The sequence below is a fragment of the Helianthus annuus genome, chromosome 8 (genome assembly GCF_002127325.2).
Source record: "Helianthus annuus cultivar XRQ/B chromosome 8, HanXRQr2.0-SUNRISE, whole genome shotgun sequence".
NCBI lineage: Eukaryota > Viridiplantae > Streptophyta > Magnoliopsida > Asterales > Asteraceae > Helianthus > Helianthus annuus.
Window position 1 is genome coordinate 6,914,686 of NC_035440.2, and position 25,662 is coordinate 6,940,347.

Consider the following 25,662-nt stretch of genomic DNA (forward strand, 5'->3'; position numbering starts at 1 on the left):
TATTAATTTAATTTAAAAGAATGAAAAGAATACTTGAGAAAACAAAAGTATATAAAAAGGGCCCGAGTTAACGGGACTTAAAAGAAAAACGGATTTTTTAAACAAGATAAAGTAACTGGGAATAAATGACCTAGTTAGTCATAAGTCTTATAGTGATAAGACAATTTGTTAAAAACACACTACATGTAACTTGTTAAAGTATAGGGACCAAAGATGACAAACTTGAAGCAAGTTTGTATTAAATAAAATATCTAACACCAAAACACACACTTTAAGTGTGTGTTTTGGTCGTGAATCGCAGGAGAGCCAGGGGGTTCCATGCCCAAACCCTAGCCAGCAAAAATCAAGCAATTGAGAAGCCAAATCGACTCCAAATTGAAATCTAAGCTTGGATTAGTGATCACTTCAGTGAAAGGATCATAAGGTATGTCAAAATTTCCACTTTTGTTCCAACTCAAATCTGGAAATTTACATAAGAATCTGAAATTTATGGTTGCATGTTTGTTATATGGATAGAATAGGAACATAGTAGTGTCTAGGAGTAAACTCTAGACAAGTATATGTTGAAATCATGCTTAGCTCAAGTCTTTGTTGATACTAAATTCATGTATGAGATGTTTTTAGGGTTTTGATTTCAAAAGAATAGTGTTATGATATCAAGAACAAGCTTAAACTGAAAGCTGAATTCAAACGATTCTTGATCAGAATTTACAGCCGATTTGTATTGGCTGTAACCTGGACAAAACCTGATAAAATCATGTGTTTCTTGAGTCTAAAATGTAATTCCAGGAAATATCTTTAAAACCCCACTGGAATCGCATTTTTTCGACGAAAATTGAGCGTTTTATGAATTTTTCCGTATCAAAGGTTCAAGCTGCGTTTTCTGGCAGAATTTGCAGCCCACTACGAATGTCATAACTCAATTTAGGAATTGAGTTATGATCTCAAATTTGTACTGTAGAAAGTGCTAAGTGATTAGAAAAATCGCCAATTGGAATTTCGTCAATCGGATAAACGAGGAATTTTAAATGAATTTTTCCGTAAGCTGCAGTCAGAAGTGACGAATCTGATTGCAGCTTAGTAAATGAATTTTCACGAATTTTTGGTAAAGAGTTAGATCTTGAAATTTTAACTCAAGGGCTAACCCTCCGAGAGGTACGCCACATAAAAAAATCATAATTTTTGAGGACTTGTAAACAGGTTAAACAAGTCACCAAAAACAGCCAATTTTCATTGATATGAAATGCCTAAATGAAATCGCGGCTTACTAGTTAGTATGTAAAAATTGATTTTTTTGTTAAGAGTTCGGATGAAATATGCCTAAATGAGTTCAAAGAACCAAATGTGCATATGAATATGTTGGTAAGTCAATTGACTTTTAAAAGTCAAACCAACCAATGATAAAGTCAAATAGTAGTTTCGACATAGAAAATACGTAAGGTGGAATAGTCGTGAATTGAAATGACTAATCTAACCACCTTGTAAATGATGATAGTTTGTCGCCTAACGAGCTAGGTGGAGGCTTGGGATAGAAGCGGTCAAACGAATCAAGTACGAGAAGAAAAGCATATTCGGATGCGAGGTAAGTGGAGCTTACGCCCCTTTACATTGCTTGCAAAATTACTTAATTTCAAGTATTGCATATGAATGCTACTAAGTGTTGGTATACAATGTTCCGACACGATTCAATGAGAGTCGGAACAAGGGAAAATGGTAAGAAATCATGAATCATGGTAAAAGGAGTAAAAAGGTAAATTAGTCATGTAATGACGAACAAATAAAAACGGTTTTAAGTAAAACAAGTTAAAGGAAAACCGGGTTAGGTTTAAAGGGATGAAATGGTAACTAAGTACCATCTCATATGGATAAATGGCAAATTAGACTAAATGGATCAAATGGTGTTGTTAGCGCCATTTGACAATTACATTTGACAATCGCTTGTTGAGTTTTGTAATCACAGGAAATAACATAAGTATGCGTTGCTTAAACTAGAAAGCTTTAAAGCAAAAGTTATGTAAACGGGTCAATACCTTGACCCGAGCCAGGTACGTTTAAATATGCTTTTGGTTAAACATACAATTTTTGGTCAAATATTTAGCGAAAGTCCTTCGTCGTATAGTGATTCATATTCGTGGGTCAAATGCTCAAAGACGGTCATTTGCGTAAAATGATCAACCAATGGGTAAATTTGGGAAAAAGGGATTCATTATGTTAAATCCGCCACAAAATAGTTGTGGTGGAATATTTGTAGTTAATTAGACATGGACTTTTGTGGCGTCAAAAGAAAAGCACAAGTTCTAGACTAAAATGCGTAAATACCTCAAACGGGTCAAAATAAGCACATGGGTGAAATGGATTAAAGAAGGTATATAATTCTATAATCGGAACCTAATATGTTAGACATTATTGAATTTAATAGGTTGGTGAGAAATAAGGGTCGAACAAACTTGTATGTTTGATAAAATCACAAACGGGTCAAATTTTGGTAAAAGAGTATTAAGCCGAAGACTTGAAAGTCTTAAATTTTATCAAGCCGGATATCGGATTTTAACACTATATGATGGAGAATCAAATTTTAAACATGCAGGAAGAAACGGTAAGTCAAACGGATAAGCGGTTTGAAAGATACGAAAGATTTCGTGTCAAATTACGGCAAAATGGAAAAGTTGCATACAGGGCCCACCGTAACTTACGGTGCCACCGTAAGTTACGGTGGAGCTGATATGGTTACGGTGGTAACCTACTGTTGTACGGTAGAAGAGTATGAACTCAGGGGCCACCGTAACTTACGGTGCCACCGTAAGTTACGGTGGAGATTATTTTTCAAGTCCTTGTTTTTCTTTTGAACATCAATTGTTTCCCGTACTCGTTTGGACATGATTTAAACCCCGTAAGACTAAAGCATTTCATGTTTATGAAATGTAGGTACACTTTGGGATGCCGGAAGACGATCAAGCTCAACGAAGAACCGAACACACTATAGATACACGCTTCCGCACTTTGCTATGTTGTAAATTTTAAACAACGAATTCAACTACGTGATGTAGAATAACTTATGATTTGTAAAAGTTTTAGTAAACCCGTATTTTCGATGTATATGTAATTGTAATTACATGATTGTTTTCGAATAAGATTCATTAAACCTTAAATTAACTTAACGGGTGTTACATTACTATATTTGTTTTTTAAATTAAATAGATTTTATATCATTTTTAAGTATAATGTAGCAAAAAAAAAGTGTGTGACGTGTCGAATAATGTTACTTTTCCCCGTCTCTTCCTGCACCACCCATTTTGGCACCACGCCACGTTTCTGGCGCGTGCTGATGTGTCCTCTACGTGTCGAATAACGTCAACTTTTCAGGCCCCTCCACACCGTATGGTCTTACGTTGCGGCATCTGTAACAACCCGCATGTTCGTACGTTTTTACTACTCGTTATACTCGTTACGCCTAGCACCGGAGATTCGGATTATAATGTAGCTATATTGAATACATCGCTACTTCGCAGTATTTTCGCATATTACTCATACTTTATCGCTATAACACATCACATCGCACGTACTAACACTCACGATGACGTTGAGTGAGGACCCATTCTACCCTCCTCGATAGCCGTGATGTGTCGTAACGCAACGCATATTCGAAACGCGCAACTCGATTATCGCATCGCAGACTTTGAAGTGTGGATATTTATATGACCCTTGGTGCCTAATTATGATAAATATATGAATGTGGGTAAGAAAATGTGTAACCAAACTATCACAATGATTAACGAAACGTCGAAATGCAACTCGCCGGATGCCCTCGATCGGATGACCAACCGATCGAATGGCTATCTGATCGGATTGCCATCCGATCAAGGTGTCACCCGATCGGATTGCCATCCGATCCATGGCACTCCATCACCTTTCTCCTCTTCACCTATAAACAGCCTTGTCACATCACTGTTAAAGTGATGTGACAGCTCTCACTCGGCCAGCACGCCTTGGGGTTATTTTCTCTCGATTTCTCGCGATTCTTGTAAGTTTTCAACCTAAATCTTGTACTTCTACGATCTTCACACACTTCTTCATCATTCTCTCTCTTAAATCTTAACTTTTAACCGTGAAATCAATTGATTTGAGGTGTTCTAGGATGATGTCATCATGGAGTCCTTATGAACTTCAAGTATTGGCCTAATTCCACCAAAAACAACTCAGATCTGAAGGATTTCCACAAGATTAAACAATGTTTTCGCAAAGATCTACACATATTCATAATTAAAAGGATTGAAAGATGGTTTTCCCAACTTTCTTTCAACTCTTTTACACTCAATGCACTCAAAACCGATAGAATCGGAGCTCGTTCTGATCTTCCATTCCTTCTTAGTGATGTGTCGGATCGAGATCTGAATTCTATCAAAGAGACTACCGATTTCGGGTTAAACATAAACGGCATTCTCGAACCGTTGACTGATCGGACTAGGGTGTTTCCTGTTCGATAGGGTCACTTAGGTCAAGATGGGGTTTCTGTTGTTTAGCACGTTATCACACCACCTCGATCCAGACTGCAAAACTATCAAAACAATCAAGTGTCAAGACGATTAGGCCGTCGGGACGGATTGCCGTCCGATCGGATTGTCGTCCGATCGGATTGCCATCCGATCGAACAGCCATCAGATCGGCTTACACTTGGTTCCATACTTAAACTTTTATTGGATTATTCAAAGGGCTGAACGTTGAACGAATTGTCGTCCGATCGAATTGCCATCCGATTGAACGACCATCCGACCATGTGACGTTTGGACCTCAACACTTAAACAATTTTCAACATGTTCAAAGCTTATCAGTAACTAACGGATTGCCACTCGATCGGATTGCTATCCGATCGAGTGACAACTCTGCGGTGAACTTGTTCTCACTAAGTATCCCACCAATCGGATTGTTACCCGATCGAACCGCCATTCGATCGATCGACCTGAAGGGTAGAGATACTTCAAAGCCATCATACACAAACACATCCTTACCAAACGAGATGACAATCCAATCGAATGGTCACCCGATCGGATGACCATCCGAACGGATTGTCATCCGATCGACTGGCCATCCGATCGGATTACCATCTGACACTTGGTACTTTGCGCCGTTTTACGCATCGTTCATCGCTTACTCTATCAATCTGTAATCAGGCTAATCTCAGACGCGCTCTCTTCAATCCAATCAAGTTGTGTTTACTTGCTGAACACCGACTGTGAGTATACTCGAACCCCTTTTTTTATCGCATTTTGGGTGTAACATATGTTCATATTAAATCGAACTTATCAAAACGAATTATTCAAATCAAATTGTTTATCAATTGCGAATAATTATTATGCATATTTACACGTGATGCTAGTTACATATGTGTTAGGACTTATACTCGCAAGGTCCCGCCTTAACTAGTATAGTACTATAGAACCCGACAGGGTCTAGTTAGGATGAATAGCAATCGCAATCGCAGCTCAAGAGACTTAGCTGGTAGTATCGGTCTTGTATGCATGTATGTTGAGGTATCTCGTTTATGTATTTGGTAATTCGCAGCACTTTTAACTATTTACGTTACTCTATCAATACTTGTATACTCGCCAATACTTTTGTATTGACATTGTTTTAACGTATGTTGCAGGTTTAGTCGCAGTTTACATCAAATCAAGCTAGGAAGTCTAGAAACTCACCTAAAATCTAGGTTGTCGGATTTGTATTGTTCGAGAGGACAAGAAATATGTGATAACTTATGTGATTGTATTGATTGTTAGTATGGGATAACGAATGTAATAAATACTGTTGCATTATAGTTGTTATGGATTCTCTTGAGCAATCTGATTCGCCTAGTATCGCGCCCCGATGATTCCGCCATCGGTTGGGGTGTGACAGCATCACTTTTGCAACTTTTAGGCGTGGAAGGGGTGTGGGTACAGTGCTAGTAGGGCGTGGAGAGGATGGAGTATTTGTAACCACAATTGAAGGGGTAAAGGGTGACCACACCCACATCTACTGTCTGCTAGGGATGGTTTTAGATCGTAAAAAAGTCTAATATTTAAGGTTTTTTAAGATAAAACTCGAAGATTGCTTAAAACTCGTTTGAGAAAAGCTCGAAACGAGTTTGAGTTAGCCTTGGCTTGGCCCGGCTCCGTACATCTTGTTTGGCTTGCTTAAGTTATGCCCAAAATTATTTTATATTTTAGTCTATTCTTAAGTGTTTGGCATTGGGTAATGAAATGGGCGAGGTAATGAAATAGATCTTTACCATTCTATGGAGATAAGATATAGAAATGTGGGAATAGTGGGGGTTATTTATATTGTATTAAAGATTCTTGATTTCTTTTTATATTCTTGTAAAATGTCTTCCCACAATAAATCAACTGGTGGAACCGATACTCAAGTAATAATCCTATTGTGCTAGAGTTGTTCAAATAGCTCGAATCTCACTCAGAAATAACTTGCTTGAAACTAGCCTACTTAAAATCGACTCGGTCGTAAACGAACTGACTTGACTTGGCTCAGCTTGTAAATGGGGATGACAATGGTCAACCATAAACCCGAATGGTAGGGTTACATGCTTTCTTTGACAAACAAATATATTTTTACAATATATAAAGAAAAATATAGTCGGATAAATGGGGATACATTATCGGGTAATTGGGTCTGTAAACGAATATATTACTAAATCTCATACTCATCCCAAACTTGTGAATAAAACCAAAATAATCCAATCCAATAAAACAAAAAATAACCCTATACTAGGTTTCATGCCCGATTATCCTAAATATGTCGGGTTTCAGGTTTACCGATCAGGTTCGGATTCGATTGATGATTGCCAAACAAACCAATTTGGTTCGGTTGTCTCAAGGTGCCCCTGTGTAGCAAGTTCAGACCTTGTTCGTGGGTTCCTCTGTATCTCATCTTGCAACGCAACCATGTGGAGAAGACGAGTCTTCCCATTACTCCGACACTTCTCAACCGAACCAGAAACCCCATCTCCCCCTTCTCTATACTCCTTCCTCCAACCCTCAATCTTTTCCATAAGAAAACCCCAATCAAAACAACCCCCAAATCCCCAAATCCAAACCCCAAAACACACCCTCTCAAACACCCAACAACTCCCAAATCTCGAATCCACTCTCCAACAATCCCTCAACAAAAACAACACAGATGAAGCATGGAAATGCTTCAAATCCATTTCATCCTCATCAATGTTACCAAGTAAGCTTTTAATCAACTCATTGATCACTCATTTATGTTCAGTAAATAAAGACACCCACAATCTCAAAAGGGCTTTTGCCACTTTAATGTTTGTGTTAGAGAAAAACCCTGAAATGTTAGATCATAAGACGGTTGAAATGTTCTTGAATTCAATGAAGGTTGCAACAAATGGTGCGCCTGCTTTTGCTTTGGTTAAGTGTATGTTCAAGAACAGGTTTTTTGTTCCTTTTGGGATGTGGGGTGAGGTTCTTGTGGAGATTAGTAGGAAAACAGGGAGGTTTTGTGATTTTTTTGAGGTTTTTAATGAGAGTTGTCGGGTTGCGAAGGAGGAAAAGTTGGAGTTGTTGCGGCCGGATTTGGCGGCGTGTAATGCGGCGTTGGAGGGTTGTTGTTGTGAACTTGAATCGGTTACGGATGCGCAGAAGGTGCTTGAGACGATGTCTTTGTTGGGTGTTCGCCCTGACGAGACGAGTTTCGGTTGGCTTGCGTATTTGTATGCGATTAAAGGACTCGAAAAGAAGATAACGGAATTAGAAGATTTGGTGAGTAGGTTCGGTTTTTCTGATAAAAGTTTGTTCGTTAGTAAAATGGTTAGCGGGTATGTGAAATCAGGTAATCTTGAATCGGTTTCAACTACCATATTGCAAAATCTAAGAGCGGTAAATGGTAACGGTTTAAATTTGCATGAAGAAACGTACGGTGAGATAGTGAAAGGGTATCTCGAGCATGGAAGCGTTAAAGGTTTAGCAAGTTTGATACTTGAAGCTCAAAAGTTAGAATCTAAAACGGTAAAAGTTGAAACGTCTGTTGGTTACGGTATTATAAACGCGTGTGTGAATCTTGGGTTATTAGAAAAGGCGCATAGTGTTCTTGACGAAATGAATGCTCAAGGCGGCTCTGTTGGGCTTGGAGTTTACGTGTCAATATTAAAGGCTTACGGTAAAGAACAAAGAACAGCGGAAGCTGCACAATTGGTATCCGAAGTGTGCGGTTTAGGGCTAGATCTTGACGTTAGCACCTTTGATGCTCTAATAGACGTTTCTATGTCAAGCCAAGATTTTCAGTCGGCATTATCTCTTTTTCGAGACATGAGAGAAGCGAGAATACCCGAACTAATGGGGAGTTATTTAACAATAATGACGGGTTTGACCGAAAACCATCGACCCGAACTTATGGCGGCTTTTTTAGACGAAGTAGTCGAAGACCCGAGAGTGAAAATCGGGACCCACGATTGGAATTCGATTATTCATGCGTTTTGTAAAGCGGGTCGGTTAGAAGACGCTAGGCGGACGTTTAGAAGAATGGTTTTTCTTCAGTTTGAACCGACTGAGCAAACGTATCTTTCTTTAGTTAACGGGTACATGACCGCAGGGAATTACTTTAGCGTTTTGATGATGTGGAATGACGTTAAGAAAAGGTTGAGGTTTGACGGTGAAAAGAGTTTTAAACTGGATCATGGTTTGGTCGATGCTTTTCTTTACGCGTTAGTGAAAGGCGGTTTCTTTGATGCAGTTATGCAAGTTGTGGAGAAATCTCAAGAGATGAAGATATTTGTAGATAAATGGAGGTATAAACAAGTGTTTATGGAGAATCATAAGAAGCTTAAAGTTGCAAAATTGAGAAAGAGAAGCATTAAGAAAATGGAAGCTCTTATCGCTTTCAAAAATTGGGCCGGTTTAAACAGTTGACGTGTAACCTTAAAAGGGATGGCGGCGCAGTTTGTTGCTCGTCTACCTGCTATACTTATGTAATTTGCCCTGGTGATTGGAATGAAATTGCTAATAAAAAAAAACCTTAAAAGTTGTCGCTTCATGACAAACAACGATGGATGGAAGTCGAGATAGATGTATAAATAAACACTTATAACATCAGTTTAGAGGTCAAATGGAAGGTGTTAAAAGTGGTCGGGTCGGTTCGACCCTTAAGCACCATTTTGTTATACTTTGATTAGGCAAAATAGTTTTGTGTTAAATTTGATTAAAAGTTTTGTAATAATGTTTTATGTATTTTAATAATATGTGTCAAGTTGTTTCACCTTTTGTAATAATGCATTTAACGCTAGCTAGACCACACCCGGCTAGCGTTGGCCATGTCGTTGCCCCGTTGGTGTGCGAATTGAGCCTGACATGGGGCGGGGGGCTGGGGTGACATGGCTGGCTTTGATTTGCTAGTATTTGATGACCATTGGGCTAGGTGTTGGCAAACGTCTGTTAAACAAAAAAAAAATAAAAATCTTTTCACTGTAAAATAGGGGCTGAAGACTCAAAGATATATTTTCACTGTCAACCCTGTTTAAGTGAAGTTTTTTTTGAATTTCTTCGCCTTACATGTTAAGCCGTGCAAAACCGATCAAAATATGTTTAGAGTAAAAACTTTGAGCCGTTTAAAAAGAAAAAAAAAATTAGCTTGATTCGTGACAAAATGGGTTCCAACCAAAATGGATCCGAATTGACCCAATTGAGTTCATTCTTAGCAAGAAAAAAGGTATTAAACTAAGTACCTAACATATTTGCTTTTATGACCGCCAGTGATAATGATGGAGAGTGACAATAAAAATGGTGGTGAACGGTGTTAACCCAATTGAATTCATTCTTAGCAAGTTTTACGGGTCACCAATTATTCACCGAGTCAACTCATCCAAGTTAATTAATAATTTAATATATGATCCAATTACTTTAAGATCTATTAATGCGAAATTATTTAAACCAATCAGAACAAAGCACACGGAACTCTCTTTGAACGGCCAACGAATCCTTCAAACGGGCTACTGGCTAAATTCACCACATCAGGATACACTCGCCTCCGAACCGGGGGAAACTCTCACCTAGGGCCGAAGCCCGTGAACACTCATCCGAAGGCACGACAGTGCAGTGAGGTAAAACCCGCTCAGTTCGAGGATCGAACTAGCGATATCCACTTATTCGCTTAGTGGTAGGAATTGACTTAGTTCAAGGATCGAACTAGCGATATCCACTTATTCGCTTAGTCTCCCATCATCACCATCACCGGACGCCACATAAAATAATGCTGATGGTAGGAATTGAATTTGGATCTTTTAAACACAAGTCTAAACTCTTTTGTTTTGTCAAAATTGCCACCACAAAGGGGAATAGAGGCATAAAGGTATATACCCCATAATTCTCTTTCTATAACAACTACAAAAAACTGAATCAAGCTGCTGCAACAATGCCACTAAACCCATATTATTCACATCATACACAACACAGGTTTTTGTGCTGCTATCATGGTAATCACCTCTCTTCTTTGATTACTTACTTCAACTTGTTTATTTTTCACTCATTTGATTGATATCAACAGTAGCTTTATACAGCTAATTGATTGGTAATTTTCTTAGGGTTTGTTCTCATCAGCCTGCAAATTTCAACTCTTGTTCTGTTTTATTGCTATCATATATATTATATATACACAATTTTTGTTGGAAAATAAGTGAAAATAGCATTTTCACAAATATAGGAAAATGACTTTTTCCTATTTTGGACTAGAAATAAATATAATAAAATGAGCGGGTTTTATGTATTTATTTATGGGTTTGTGTTCTATGTTGGAAGAGCTTCGCAACGAACTAAACCACGTCCAAAACCGAGCTAAGATGAATGAGATATCGATGCTCAAAGTTGGGTGTTTGGAACATTCAATGTTGAAACTAAAGGGAAAGTAGCACCTTGTCCCACATAGGAGGAGAGATGGAACTTAAATGGGTATTTAAGGTGGAACTCTCCATCCTTATTGTTTCATGGAAGCACACACTAGTGTCCTCGCGAAGGGTGCGGAGCACCCTAACTCGCACTCGCACTCGCACACGCTCGCGCGCGCGCGCGCGCGATGAGGCGCAATGTGGCGCTTTGATGGCGCACTTTGCACTTCGCCTGCTTGAGAGCCGCCTTTGTATTTTTGACCGCGCGCGCGTGGTGAAGCACAAGGGTTGCAAGGACCAAGTGGTAGGTGATGCGGCGCATGACGTGGCAGTCATGCGCATGCGCGCGCGGGTACACGAGGCGCGCGGTTGGGAGCATGGTGCATGGGTCCTACTGTGCCGTGTGCGGCGCACCAGAGTGAGCCAATACGGCGCGACTGTGTGGCGCGCACGTATAGACTCACAGGTGACGTGGCGCACGCCGCACCGCCGCATGGACGGACTTGAGCTGCACCGCCGCACGCCGCATGGACGGACTTGAGCTGCACCGCCGCACGGCGCACGGCAGTGAGCCAAGAGGCCGCACGGCGCACGGCAGTGAGCCAAGAGGCCGCACGCCGCACGGCAGTGAGCCAAGAGGCCGCATGGCGCACCGCGCATGGGCGCGCGCGCAGAAGCTTCCAGCATTGAATGACAGGGCAGTTTCAGTCCAGCTTCGTAACTGACGAGTTAATAGGCTTTGACTGAGAATTAAATGACGTATTAAATTGCATTGAAGACGTTTAATGCAATTTAAACCTCTCATTTAATTCATTTTGACTGTTTCAACCTAGGAGCTGTATAAATACAGCTCCATACCCACTTCAGAAGGACACCAGCAACACAACAGCATCTAAACTTTCTCTCCAGAATTTTCTTGCAGCTTTCAAGGTAACCTTCGGGTTGTAGGCGAACTCCGGCAGTACTACTGCTCCGGCTGTTGTACCCTGGGAAACAAAACGAGTACTCTTGGGAGACTCGGAATTTGTTTTAAGGGAAGCGTGTTGAACACGTGACTCAGCCCCTCTGTTTCTACCCCATTCTTGTATTTTGCTTATTTCAGTTGTAATAGTAATAGTAGTTCAGCTTTCTTATTTCTTTATATTGTAATCTTATTAATAAAATTTGTTTTATTTTATTTAATTACGCGAACGGTTCCTACAATCTTAAAACAAATTTTTAAAACCGTTCGTGTAATCAAAACCATTCTGTTTGTGATTCAAACCAGTTTTGATTTCACTCAGTTTGTGTTTTAAAAACAGATTTTTTTTTAGTTTTCATCTTCAAAGGAGCGACTTTGGTTGAAAACTATTTTTGGTTACATTCGAACTTGTCCTAAATTTGCTAAAACTTTCTGATTTGGTCTTCAAAGTTGGACTTAGAAGCCAATCAGTAAGTTATAACTAGTAAAAATTTTCTGTTTTTGGTCTTCAAAGTTGGACTTAGAAGCCTAAACAGTAAATTTGTGGTAAAAAAAAAAAAAAAAAATTAAAATTTAATTGTTTACTTCTGGTTTTTGCGTAAATCAGAATTTTTTGACTAAACCTTTAAAATTTTAATTTTTTTCAGAATGTCGACCTCAAACAACAATACGAATGTTGTAGTTGGAACCCCTGCCAACACTGTGGGAGCGTCCACAGTGGCAAATCATGCTGAAAGACCTGAGAAGTTCTCGGGTCTACACTTCAAGCGGTGGCAACAGAAGATGTTCTTCTACTTGACCACCATGAACCTTGCGAGGTTCTTGACGGAAACCGCTCCCCAACCTGCGGAAGGGGAGACCGACGCTCAGGCTCTGAGCGCGGTAGATGCGTGGAAGCATTCGGATTTCATATGTCGAGGCTATGTACTCAACGGTCTCTCGGATGCACTGTATAATGTGTACTACAATATCAAGACTTCCAAAGAGTTGTGGGAGTCTTTGGAGAAAAAGTACAAAACGGAGGATGCGGGAACAAAGAAATTTGTTGTCGCCCGTTTCTTGGACTTCAAAATGGTTGATAACAAGCCGGTTATGAACCAAGTCCAAGAGTTGCAAATTATACTAAATGACATCCATGCCGAGGGAATGGTACTTAGCGAGACATTTCAAGTGGCAGCCATGATTGAGAAATTACCTCCTGCTTGGTTGGATTTTAAGAATTATCTTAAACACAAGCGGAAGGAAATGTCGGTGGAGGACCTTGTTCTTCGTCTTCGTATAGAAGAGGAGAATAGGATCGCCCTAAAAAACAGCCTTGTGCAGCCTAGTGCTAGTGCAAACATGGTTGAACATGGGCAATCCTCTAAAGGCACAAAGGGAAAGGGGAAAAAGGACAAAGGGAAAGGGAAAGCAAAGGCTAGCAACCTTGGACCGAAGAAAGGGGTTGTGAAAAAGAAACCTCAAACGTTCCAAGGGACTTGTTACAACTGTGACGAGCCGGGGCATCGGGCTAACCAATGCAAGAAACCAAAGCGTGAGCGTGCGCACATGGTGGATGAAGACGGAATGCCTTTGGTGGCAATGATTTCCGACAAAAGCGCAATGATGGATGAGGTCAATACGGTGACCAATACTCCAAAAGGTTGGTGGGTTGATACGGGTGCGACCCGTCACGTTTGTGCAGACAAAAGTCTCTTTACCACCTTCAAGGCGCTTTCTGGAGAAGAGAAGCTGTATATGGGAAATGCAGCCACCGCTGACATCATGGGTGAAGGAACGGTGATCTTGAAGTGGACTTCGGGGAAGGAGCTCACTCTAAGCAACGTGTTGTATGTCCCAGACTTGCGCAAAAATCTAGTCTCGGGATGGTTGCTTAACAAGTTTGGATTTCGTTTAGTTTTTGAGAGCGATCAATTTGTACTAACTAAACGAGGAACGTATGTAGGCAAGGGTTATGCCCAAAATGGAATGTTCAAATTGAATGTAATGGCTGTCAAGAACATGAATAAAATTGCTACTACTTCTACTTATATGCTTGAGTTTTCTGAATCGAATAAATGGCATGGTAGATTAGGTCACGTAAATTTTAATTCAATACGCCGTTTAATCAATTTAAATTGTATACCAACATTCCATATTGATTCACACTATAAATGTGAAACATGCGTTGAATCCAAACTTACAAGAACATCATCAAAATCGGTTGAACGAATAACCGAACCCCTTGATTTAATTCACACTGATATTTGTGATTTAAAAGCGGTACCCACAAGAGGTGGAAATAAGTACTTCATCACGTTTATTGACGATAGTACTAAATATTGCTATGTATATTTACTAAAAAGTAAAGATGAAGCAATAAGTAAATTTATCTTGTATAAAAATGAAGTTGAGAATCAACTTCAAAAGAAGATAAAGGCTTTGCGAAGCGATCGAGGAGGCGAATATGTTGCACCTTTTGCCGAGTTATGCGCAAAAAGTGGCATAGTACATGAGTGTACACCTCCTTACTCTCCACAATCAAATGGCGTGGCGGAACGAAAGAACCGCACATTGAAAGAAATGATGAACGCCATGTTGATAAGTTCTGGGGTGAGCCACGAACTGTGGGGGGAAGCCATTCTCTCGGCTAATTATCTTTTGAACAGGATACCACTCAAAAAGAGAGACGAAACTCCATATGAGTTATGGAAAAGGAAGAAACCTTCATACAAATACTTGAAAGTGTGGGGGTGCCTAGCAAAGGTGACTGTACCACCTCCTAAGGCTCTTAGGATAGGACCCAAAACTATTGATTGCATATTTATTGGGTATGCACATCAAAGTAGTGCACATCGCTTTCTTGTACATGAGTCCAAGAATCCTGATGTACACGTAAACACTATTATGGAGGTGAATTCTAACGTTGTGTCTTACTTTGAAAATGTGTTTCCTTTGAGAAGACAAACACATGCAACGTCATCAACACCTAATTTTGAAGTAGGTGAAAGTTCATCTACACCAGTTGATGAGGTGGTTCATGATAAGACACATGAACAACCTGAGGTTGAAGAAAGCGATCGTAGGCGAAGTAAAAGGCCAAGGGTTGAAAAATCCTTCGGTCCAGACTTCGTTAGCTATATGGTGGAGGGCGAGCCCAATACATATCGCGAAGCGGTTTCCTCTTCAGAAGGACCTCAATGGAAAGAAGCAATAAGAAATGAAATAGATTCTATATTGCAAAATCATACTTGGGAGTTAGTACATCTTCCACCTGGTTGCAAACCACTTGGATATCGTTGGATATTCAAAAGGAAGATGAAAACTGATGGAAGTATTGATAAGTACAAGGCTAGGTTGGTGATTAAAGGATTTAGACAAAAGGAAGGTCTAGATTACTTTGATACCTACTCGCCTGTGACGCGCATAACCTCGATTAGATTGGTTCTTGCTATAGCGGCTTTAAGAAATTTGGAAGTTCACCAAATGGACGTTAAAACCGCATTTCTAAATGGCGATTTAGAAGAAGAAATTTACATGGAGCAACCTGAAGGTTTCTCCGCCCCAGGTCAAGAGGGTAAAGTATGTAAACTCGTCAAGTCTTTGTATGGCTTGAAGCAAGCACCAAAACAATGGCACCAAAAGTTTGATCATGTCATGATTGACAATGGTTTCAAAATAAATGAGTGCGACAAATGTGTTTATTTCAAAGACACAAATGAAGGTTATGTCATCTTATGCCTTTATGTAGACGATATGCTTATCATTGGGAGTAATGATAAAATTATCAAAGCTACTAAAAGCATGTTGAAAGCGAGATTTGACATGAAAGACATGGGTTTAGCGGATGTGATTCTTGGAGTAAAGATCATAAGAACCCAAGAAGGTCTTGTGTTAAGTCAATCTCACTATGTGGATAAAATTCTTGAAAAATTCAACTCGGGAGATACGAGTGTCGCTCGAACTCCAGTTGATACCTCCCAACATCTCAAGAAGAATAAAGGAGTTGGAGTTGCTCAGTTAGAGTATTCAAGAATTATAGGCAGTCTAATGTATCTAATGACATGTACTAGACCCGACTTGGCTTACGCGGTGAGTAGGCTAAGTAGATACACCAGCAATCCGTGCACGGATCATTGGAAGGCTATCACGAGGGTGCTTAGATACATACGATACACAAGAGACTATGGACTGCATTATACCCGACAACCAGCAGTGATCGAAGGATACACTGATGCAAACTGGATATCGGATAATAAAGATTCCAAATCAACAAGTGGTTACGTGTTTACACTTGGAGGAGCTGCTATTGCTTGGAAGTCTTCTAAGCAAACGGTCATAGCGAGATCCACAATGGAATCTGAATTTATCGCCTTGGATAAGTCAGGCGAGGAGGCGGAATGGCTACGTCAATTCGTGGAAGATATTCCAAGATGGCCAAAGCCTTTGCCAGCCATATGTGTACATTGTGATAGCCAATCAGCGATTGGTAGAGCTCAAAGCTTGATGTACAATGGCAGATCAAGGCATATGCGACGTAGACATAACACGATACGACAACTACTCTCAACGGGTGTTATCACAATTGATTATGTGAGATCAGCGGATAACATTGCGGACCCGTTTACAAAAGGCTTAAGCAGAGAGTTAGTAGAAACGTCGTCAAGAGGAATGGGACTAAAGCCCGTGGAAAATGGGAATATGAGGGAAACCTAACTTAGTTGACTGGAGATCCCAAGATCTAAGTTCAATAGGACAACTTAATCATATTACCAAAACGGAGTCACTGTGGGGGAGTACCCCAAACTAAATAAAAGGGAGTTACATATACTTCCTAGTCCATTCCAATCAGTGACATGAAGTGAGGTTAAGCATATTAAGGTTAATGATTTCGGGAAATCAAATAACCATGATGCTTTTAATGATTCATGGGAATCACCTATGTTAGAGAGAAGTGGGGTCGCTTCAAATGGATTTGTGGGGTGCGCAAATCCTAGAGCTCTCGCAGAACCAGGCTAGTGTTCCAGGACCATAATAGGACACGACAATGAGGAGTTGGCCAAACCAGGGAGAGTATTGTGTGAAGTGTATTGTCGTTTACACAAATGGGGGTATGTTCAAGGACATCGCGTCTACACACCGCTAGTAAGCTAAGTGCGTTTCACAAAAGAAGGTTCAAAGGCTTCAACCTACCTATCTTGCAATACTCAACTGTCGAAGTTTATCGTTGAAAAGTGTAAGGAAAAGATCCATTTCCATACATGTGGGGGATTGTTGGAAATTTGATGAAAATAGCATTTTTCATGTGGGGGATTGTTGGAAAATAAGTGAAAATAGCATTTTCACAAATATAGGAAAATGACTTTTTCCTATTTTGGACTAGAAATAAATATAATAAAATGAGCGGGTTTTATGTATTTATTTATGGGTTTGTGTTCTATGTTGGAAGAGCTTCGCAACGAACTAAACCACGTCCAAAACCGAGCTAAGATGAATGAGATATCGATGCTCAAAGTTGGGTGTTTGGAACATTCAATGTTGAAACTAAAGGGAAAGTAGCACCTTGTCCCACATAGGAGGAGAGATGGAACTTAAATGGGTATTTAAGGTGGAACTCTCCATCCTTATTGTTTCATGGAAGCACACACTAGTGTCCTCGCGAAGGGTGCGGAGCACCCTAACTCGCACTCGCACACGCTCGCGCGCGCGCGCGCGCGTGGCGTGGGCGATGAGGCGCAATGTGGCGCTTTGATGGCGCACTTTGCACTTCGCCTGCTTGAGAGCCGCCTTTGTATTTTTGACCGCGCGCGCGTGGTGAAGCACAAGGGTTGCAAGGACCAAGTGGTAGGTGATGCGGCGCATGACGTGGCAGTCATGCGCATGCGCGCGCGGGTACACGAGGCGCGCGGTTGGGAGCATGGTGCATGGGTCCTACTGTGCCGTGTGCGGCGCACCAGAGTGAGCCAATACGGCGCGACTGTGTGGCGCGCACGTATAGACTCACAGGTGACGTGGCGCACGCCGCACCGCCGCATGGACGGACTTGAGCTGCACCGCCGCACGGCGCACGGCAGTGAGCCAAGAGGCCGCACGGCGCACGGCAGTGAGCCAAGAGGCCGCACGCCGCACGGCAGTGAGCCAAGAGGCCGCATGGCGCACCGCGCATGGGCGCGCGCGCAGAAGCTTCCAGCATTGAATGACAGGGCAGTTTCAGTCCAGCTTCGTAACTGACGAGTTAATAGGCTTTGACTGAGAATTAAATGACGTATTAAATTGCATTGAAGACGTTTAATGCAATTTAAACCTCTCATTTAATTCATTTTGACTGTTTCAACCTAGGAGCTGTATAAATACAGCTCCATACCCACTTCAGAAGGACACCAGCAACACAACAGCATCTAAACTTTCTCTCCAGAATTTTCTTGCAGCTTTCAAGGTAACCTTCGGGTTGTAGGCGAACTCCGGCAGTACTACTGCTCCGGCTGTTGTACCCTGGGAAACAAAACGAGTACTCTTGGGAGACTCGGAATTTGTTTTAAGGGAAGCGTGTTGAACACGTGACTCAGCCCCTCTGTTTCTACCCCATTCTTGTATTTTGCTTATTTCAGTTGTAATAGTAATAGTAGTTCAGCTTTCTTATTTCTTTATATTGTAATCTTATTAATAAAATTTGTTTTATTTTATTTAATTACGCGAACGGTTCCTACAATTTTCACCATTTTTTTAGCTATTTGCTAATAATAATCATATAATTCTGGTTCAATATCAATTTCATATATACAGGGAGAGATGATTCAAGCTCTAGGGTTGACTTTGGTAGTAGGGTGTTTGGTTCTGTTAAACCTAGAAGAGGTGACATCACATGGAGATCATCCTTTTGCAAAAATTGGCATACATCAAGTCACATTTGCTCTAAGTGATGCTGCTTATGTGAAAGCTTCTCCTGCAATCTTAGGATCAAAAGTATGCCATACATGATACTTATAGCATTTATGTTTGGCAAATTGGATTTAAATAATCCGAACCGGCTGTTTTGGCCAATAATAATCCCAACTGAGTTTATTCGCAAAAGTGGTCCAAACGTTTTGTTTTTGTTTGTATAATGGTCCGCTGTTAAAAATAAATTAACGGAGTTAAGTTTTTTCCCAAATTACAAACCGATGTTTTAGGGCTTTTGATTAGAACGAGGATACGGGTCGATTGATGTAAAACTTATCTCGAAATAGTGCTCAAAACGGCTTGATTTTTGTTAATTGGAAGTTTAAACACCCGGATTGAAGCACCGTTTTCGTCGTTTGGAGCACTGTTTCGAGGTAAATTTTACATCAATCAAATCGTATCCTCGTTCTGATCATCATCATCATCATACTCAGTAAATCTCACCAATAGCAAAGCTAAGGTAGGGTCTGAGGAGGGTAAGATGTAAACAGCCTTACCTCTACCCCGTAGGATAGAGAGACTGCTTCCAGTGAAATCCCCGGCTCGATCAAAAGCCCTAAAACATGGGTTTGTAATTTGGAAAAAAAAAACTTAACTTCGTTATGTTTTTATAACGGCGGACCGTTATACAAACAAAATGAAAAATGTGGGACCACTGTCGGGAATAAAGGGATTATTATTGGCCAAAAACAGCCAGTTCGGATTATTTAAATCCAATTTGCCTTTTTTTATATCAGTGTGAGCTATGATTGAATCTTGATTATTCTTGCCACGCGCTTAAATAATGTTTAAAATAGATGTGATACAAGCTTATGATGCTTCTGTTGTTTTTTTAGGACCAAAATTCTGAATGGGTGACTGTGTATATAAGTAATCTGAACCCCTCAATTGATGATTGGATTGGAGTATTCTCCCCTGCCAATTTCAGGTTATTTTTATGTTTCTTCGTTTACTTCATTATTTCAAGCTAAAAGATTTAAAGACCATTTGTTTAATTCATTTCGATTCGTTACCATTTCGTGGGTATTTATTCATTTGTCGCATCGCGCAATTGGGATCTGGGACTCACATGCATATTTAACATGGTTGTAAAAATCCCGCCTAGCCTCTGATTAATCGCTAGTCCTCAGTTTCATCTAATTGGCTAATTAATCGCTAGGCGGTCAACAGTGGTCAAATCTGGTCCTAATTGGCCAAAATTCGTTGGCAGTTTAGTGATTCCAGCCATATTCCGGCCCAAAATCTCTAAATTCCGGCCAAAACTTGTACGACAAATAATCCTATCTACTGCAAAATATGGGTCAGACACATTTGTTAAAACATGTCTACTTAAAAAAAGAGTAAACTTCCGTTTTGCTCCTTGTGGTTTGGTCATTTTAACGGTTTTGCTCCAATAGTTTAAAAATAGCCATTTTCCTCCCTGATCTTTCGAGTTTGTCGCCAGTTTGCTCCCTAATGGAGTTAGAGGCTGGGAGCAAAATGAAGATAAGTTAGAAAAATCAGGGAGGAAAATGGCTATTTTTAAACTATTGGAGCAAAACCGTTAAAATGACCAAACCACAGGGAGCAAAACGGAAGTTTACTCTAAAAAAAATACACATAAAAATGTGTGTGTATATACAATACACATAAAACTTAAAATTACATATAAAATCCCAATCCGATTAATCCTAATTCATCGCTAGTCGGTACCTCACCGGCCGACTAGCGCCTAGTGATTCTTACAACACTCATATTTAATCCATGTTATATTATCGTTTTCAGCGATTCTACCTGCCTTCCGGAAAATTCAAGATTTAGCCCTCCGTATCTGTGCTCTGCACCTATTAAGGTTTGTTTATTTACATTTGTGACATGTAGTGGCGGAACCAGAACGATTTAGTTAGGGGGTCATCATAAGCTTATATTCTACACTGGTTCAAATTAGGGGGTCCATCTCTAAGTTTGTTCTTCAAAAACTCAAAATTTATAAATAAAAATTCAAAAAGTCTCGGTGACCGGAGGGTCAACGGACCCTCTTGACTCCCCTCTGGTTCCGCCCCTGGTGACATGGGTACTAGCTGGCTTTAAGTTTTAGTTTTATATCAGTTTTAAAGTTATTGGCTAATTATGCAACTTATTTTGCAGTATCAATATGCAAATTACACGAATCCTAATTACAAGGTTACAGGAGAAGCATCATTAAAGCTTCAATTGATCAACCAAAGATCCGACTTCGCCTTTGCATTATTCACAGGAGGATTATCAACTGTAACTTCTAGATTTTTACTTATTTTATTTTATTTTCTACGTTTTGTAGTGTAAATTTGCGTTTACAATATTCTGACTATATGTTGACAGCCAACTCTGGTGGCAGTTTCAAATACAGTTGCTTTCGAGAACCCAAATGCACCAGTTTACCCTAGGTTAGCTCAAGGAAAGATGTGGGATGAAGTGAGTTTCACATTTTTCATCGTTTTTATTTTTTTCATTAGTATATAATTATACATACACACTTATACATGTAACTATGGGCAATTTTGACATGATTTTCAGATGACTGTAACATGGACAAGTGGATATGGAATCAATGAAGCGGAACCTTTTGTCGAATGGGGTAAGATAGGTGGTGACCAGAGGCGTTCTTCCGCCGGAACTTTGACTTTTGACCGACGTAGCATGTGTGGTGTGTAAGCGATCATTTTTCTTTTCAAAAAACATAACTCATAAGTCTCATAAAGTTAAAATGTGTGAAACATTCGCTTATTATGAAACACTGATTATGTATCATTTTTTATTGGCAACATTTTATTGTACTATAAATGTGTGATGTGTATGCAGGTTCACCAGCAAGAACCGTGGGTTGGCGTGATCCTGGTTATATTCATACTAGCTTCTTGAAAGACTTATGGCCAAATCAAGTGTATGTTACACATATGCTAGAAAATATCTTTAATGAACACGAGATTAACTTTAGAGTGAATTTCAAGGATTGTCCTTTATCTTTATACCAATTTTCAGGCGCTATCCTTTATGTTCAAAATTGACGAGTTCTGTCCTTTGTGTTTTCATATCATACACGTTTTGTCCTTTAGGCCTAACCCAGTTAGTTTTTTCATTTTCAAAAATGCCCTCATGTGCAAAGCACATGACCAAATTTAACTGAAAAAACTAACTGGGTTAGGCCTAAAGGACAAAACGTGTATGATATGAAAACACAAAGGACAAAACTCGTCAATTTTGAACATAAAGGACAACGCCTGAAAATGAGTATAAAGATAAAGGACAATCCTTGAAATTCACTCATTAACTTTATTAACAATCTTTTTAATGAATTATTCATGTTCAGATGTATTTTTATGAAATCTGTGATCATGTTTATGTAGGTATACCTACAAGCTAGGACACAAATTGTTGAATGGTACAATCATCTGGAGCCGGATGTACCAGTTTAAATCATCTCCGTATCCAGGCCAAGACTCTCTACAACGTGTTATAATTTTCGGTGATATGGGAAAGGTATTAATTTATCATTCAAACATCGATTTTTATTTACTTTTGTGGATGTCTATAATTTATATAAAATTTATTATTTTCTGTATCGATGTGAACAAAATGCAGGATGAGGCGGATGGCTCTAACGAATATAATAATTTCCAACCCGGGTCCCTCAACACTACAAAACAACTCATTGATGACATGGAAAACATCGATATCGTTTTCCATATTGGAGATATTTGTTATGCAAATGGTTATCTTTCACAATGGGATCAGTTTACTTCTCAGATAGAACCAATTGCCTCAGTTGTACCTTATATGATTGCTAGGTATTTTTTTGAGTAAATTGCCATTTTAGTCCCTGAGTTTTTGTCCAAATTGCCATTTTAGTCCAAATAGTTTTTTTTTCTCCTCTGGGTCCCTGACTTTTCCTTTTTCTTGCCATTTTGATCACATTGCCTAACTTAGTCTAAAAACCAGGTTATAATCAGGGGTAATTTTGGCATTACATTATTATGAGGTTTATAAATTATGTTGTAAACTACCCCTGGTTATCACTACACAACAGTTATGCCAAAAATACCCCTGGTTATAACCAGATTTTTAGACTGAGTTAGGCAATGTGATCAAAATGGCAAGAAAATGGAAAAGTCAGGGGCCAGAGGAGAGAAAAAAACTATTTGGACTAAGATGGCAATTTGGACCAAACCTCAGGGACTAAAATGGCAATTTACTCTATTTTTTTAATATTGTTTATATGGATTGAAGTCATGCTCAAGTTTTACCTCTTATTTCTAGAGAGGGTTTATTTATAATATGTTGATCTTGCGCAATCAATTTAAAATCTTTACTTTGTAGCGGTAATCATGAACGTGACTGGCCCAACTCAGGATCTTTTTACGAGAACAACGATTCGGGAGGAGAATGCGGTGTTGTTGCTCAAACTATGTTTCAAGTTCCAACGGTTAATAAAGATAAATTCTGGTATGTTATAAGCCGTTATCAACTAGCTAATCTTTTTACAGTTCATCATCTTGAACGTCGTAGTTTATGTATCAATTTGTGTACTTCCACTAATGCATGTTTAGGTTCAAGAAAACTGACTTTGACTTTGACTTTGACTTTATTTTACAATTTGTGTACTTCCACTAATGCATGTTTAGGTTCAAGAAAACTGACTTTGACTTTGACTTTGACTTTGACTTTGTTTTATTTCAGGTATTCTACGGACTACGGCATGTTTAGGTTCTGCATTGCTGACTCCGAGCATGACTGGAGAGAAGGAACCGAGCAGTACAATTTCATCGAGCAATGTTTCGCATCGGTGGATAGACAAAAGCAGCCTTGGCTAATATTCATTGCACATCGCGTATTGGGATATTCTTCTTCTTTATTTTACGTGGTTGAAGGTTCGTTTGGAGAACCAATGGGCAGAGATAGCCTTCAAAAGCTTTGGCAAAAATATAAAGTCGATATAGCCGTTTATGGTCATGCACACAATTATGAACGGACGTGTCCGCTTTATGAGGTATGTTTATTGAGATGGCAACTTCGTCCCGTTTTGGTCGGGTTATGTTTCATCTCTAACGGGTCAAACAAGTAACATAAAGAATAAAACTAGAAAGGAAACGGATCAAATTAGTCTATAGTCGCCCTATGATTTCAAACATCATTTTTGTAATCATATTAAACAAAGTGTTTGTAAAAGATTTTAAAATTTCTGGTCAAAAATGTTTTTTTACAATTAAAACACATATTCAACTTGTTCCATCCAAAATAAGAATTTTTTTTTGTAACTGGACCCTTGACGTTTCATATTTGTTGTCATTTCCATCCAAATCAGTAACTCAATTAAAATATATCGTTAACTCCTTTTTGTTGCCAAAATCGTCCATGAGTAAACGATACATTTTAACCGACTTAGTGATTTGGATGAAAATGACAACAAAAACGAAACGTCAATTCTTATTTTGGATGGAACAAGCAAAAGTGCCCAAACCTTAGGGACAATTTTGGCATTTTACTCTTACAAATTGTAACTATGTTTAAACCTGGTTTTAAAAAGTGCTCCAAAGGCGCGAAGCAATCGGAAAAACACAACTTTTGGTTGTATATAGAGCAACGCCTCGCATACATGAAGCACACGCCTCACGTTTCGGCGTACGGGCCTTAATCGCCTTAGAGCGTCTCACGCTTTTTAAAACCAAGTGTTGCAGCACGCCACACCCCCAATATCTAGTTTTATATATTCTCAAAACTAACAATATGCTTGTGATTATATTGTGTTGATTCAGAATATATGCATGAATGATGAGAAGAACCATTACAAAGGCAGTTTGAATGGTACAATACATGTGGTGGCTGGTGGAGGTGGGGCGGACCTCACCCCGTTTGCACCGTTTCAAACTACTTGGAGCATCTTTAGAGACTACGATTATGGGTTCTTAAAACTTACTGCGTTTGATCATTCTACGCTCTTGTTCGAGTACCAAAAGAGCAGAGACGGGAAAGTTTATGATTCTTTCACGATTTCCCGGGATTATAGAGACATTTTAGCGTGTACAGTCGATAGTTGCTCGAGTACAACCCTTGCATCTTGAAGATTACAGTGGTTTGTGAAGTGGCTATGTAACGTAATAGTTTGTAGAATCCATAGTTTAATGTGATCATGGTTAATAGATGGGAGCCTGTGACCTTTAGTTAAGTGTTGTATGTTACTAGTCTTTGCCCCGCCCGCGTTGCGGGGCACTAAGTCAAATATTTCTCTCCCATAACATGTACGTTTGTGTTTCGGTTACTTGTACATACTACTGATAACATGATCTCAAAAAAATTACATCGAGTCAACCAATTAAAACAAAAGATTACCATACTTTTGCTAAAAAAAAAAATACTAAAACGATAGAAAAACTATAATTTTAAACTGGGAACAAAATTGTAATTTTTCAGGGCAAATGAGCGTGTGCCAGGCAGCACGAATAAAAATTACATCGAGTCAACCAAATAAAACAAAACACTACCATAGTTTTGTCAAAATAATATGTTAAAACGATGGCATGACTATAAGTTTACACTGTGCGCAAAATCGTAGTTTGATAGGGAAAAAAACAAAAACGATGACAAAACTGTAAATATGAACGGAGCGCAAAATCGTTATTTGGCTCGGAGGGAAAAAAACAAAACCAAGAGGGAAAAAAACAAAACCAATGGCAAGTAAATTTAAACAGGGATAAATTACGATTTTGCCAGACCAATGGGGAATTGTCAAGCAGTTGTGTGACACTATTCCCCTCTATAGTATTTGTAGTATACTAGTTAGAGTTTTTTTCACCTCTTTCACCTCATACTCATGTTTAATAGAACTCACTCGCTTTTCAACCGATCTTCCTCGCTTTTCAACCGATCTCCCTCGCTTACTTTGAACAACGTG

The 25,662-nt window shown here is 39.4% G+C and overlaps 2 protein-coding genes and 1 long non-coding RNA gene across 3 annotated transcripts; all 3 read left to right on the top strand.

Annotated features, from left to right (window-relative positions):
• Nucleotides 1-268: 268 nt before the first annotated feature.
• Nucleotides 269-3,153, top strand: LOC110871902. The gene is made up of 2 exons (XR_004864606.1): nt 269-424; nt 1,496-3,153. It is a non-coding gene; the product is annotated as an uncharacterized LOC110871902 (long non-coding RNA).
• Nucleotides 3,154-6,769: 3,616 nt separating this feature from the next.
• On the top strand, nt 6,770-9,257 carry LOC110871901 (pentatricopeptide repeat-containing protein At1g69290). Its single transcript, XM_022120657.2, has one exon. It carries the CDS (start codon nt 6,936-6,938, stop codon nt 8,907-8,909), a length of 1,974 nt encoding a protein of 657 aa, XP_021976349.2. The 5' UTR covers nt 6,770-6,935; the 3' UTR covers nt 8,910-9,257.
• Nucleotides 9,258-10,337: 1,080 nt separating this feature from the next.
• On the top strand, nt 10,338-25,022 carry LOC110871898 (probable inactive purple acid phosphatase 1). Its single transcript, XM_022120654.2, has 13 exons — nt 10,338-10,468; nt 18,600-18,779; nt 19,592-19,683; nt 20,520-20,586; nt 20,883-21,005; nt 21,096-21,188; nt 21,291-21,420; nt 21,576-21,657; nt 22,121-22,253; nt 22,356-22,561; nt 23,091-23,216; nt 23,451-23,760; nt 24,527-25,022. The coding sequence occupies exons 1-13, from the start codon at nt 10,466-10,468 to the stop codon at nt 24,830-24,832; spliced, it is 1,851 nt and encodes a 616-aa protein (XP_021976346.1). The 5' UTR covers nt 10,338-10,465; the 3' UTR covers nt 24,833-25,022.
• Nucleotides 25,023-25,662: the final 640 nt, after the last annotated feature.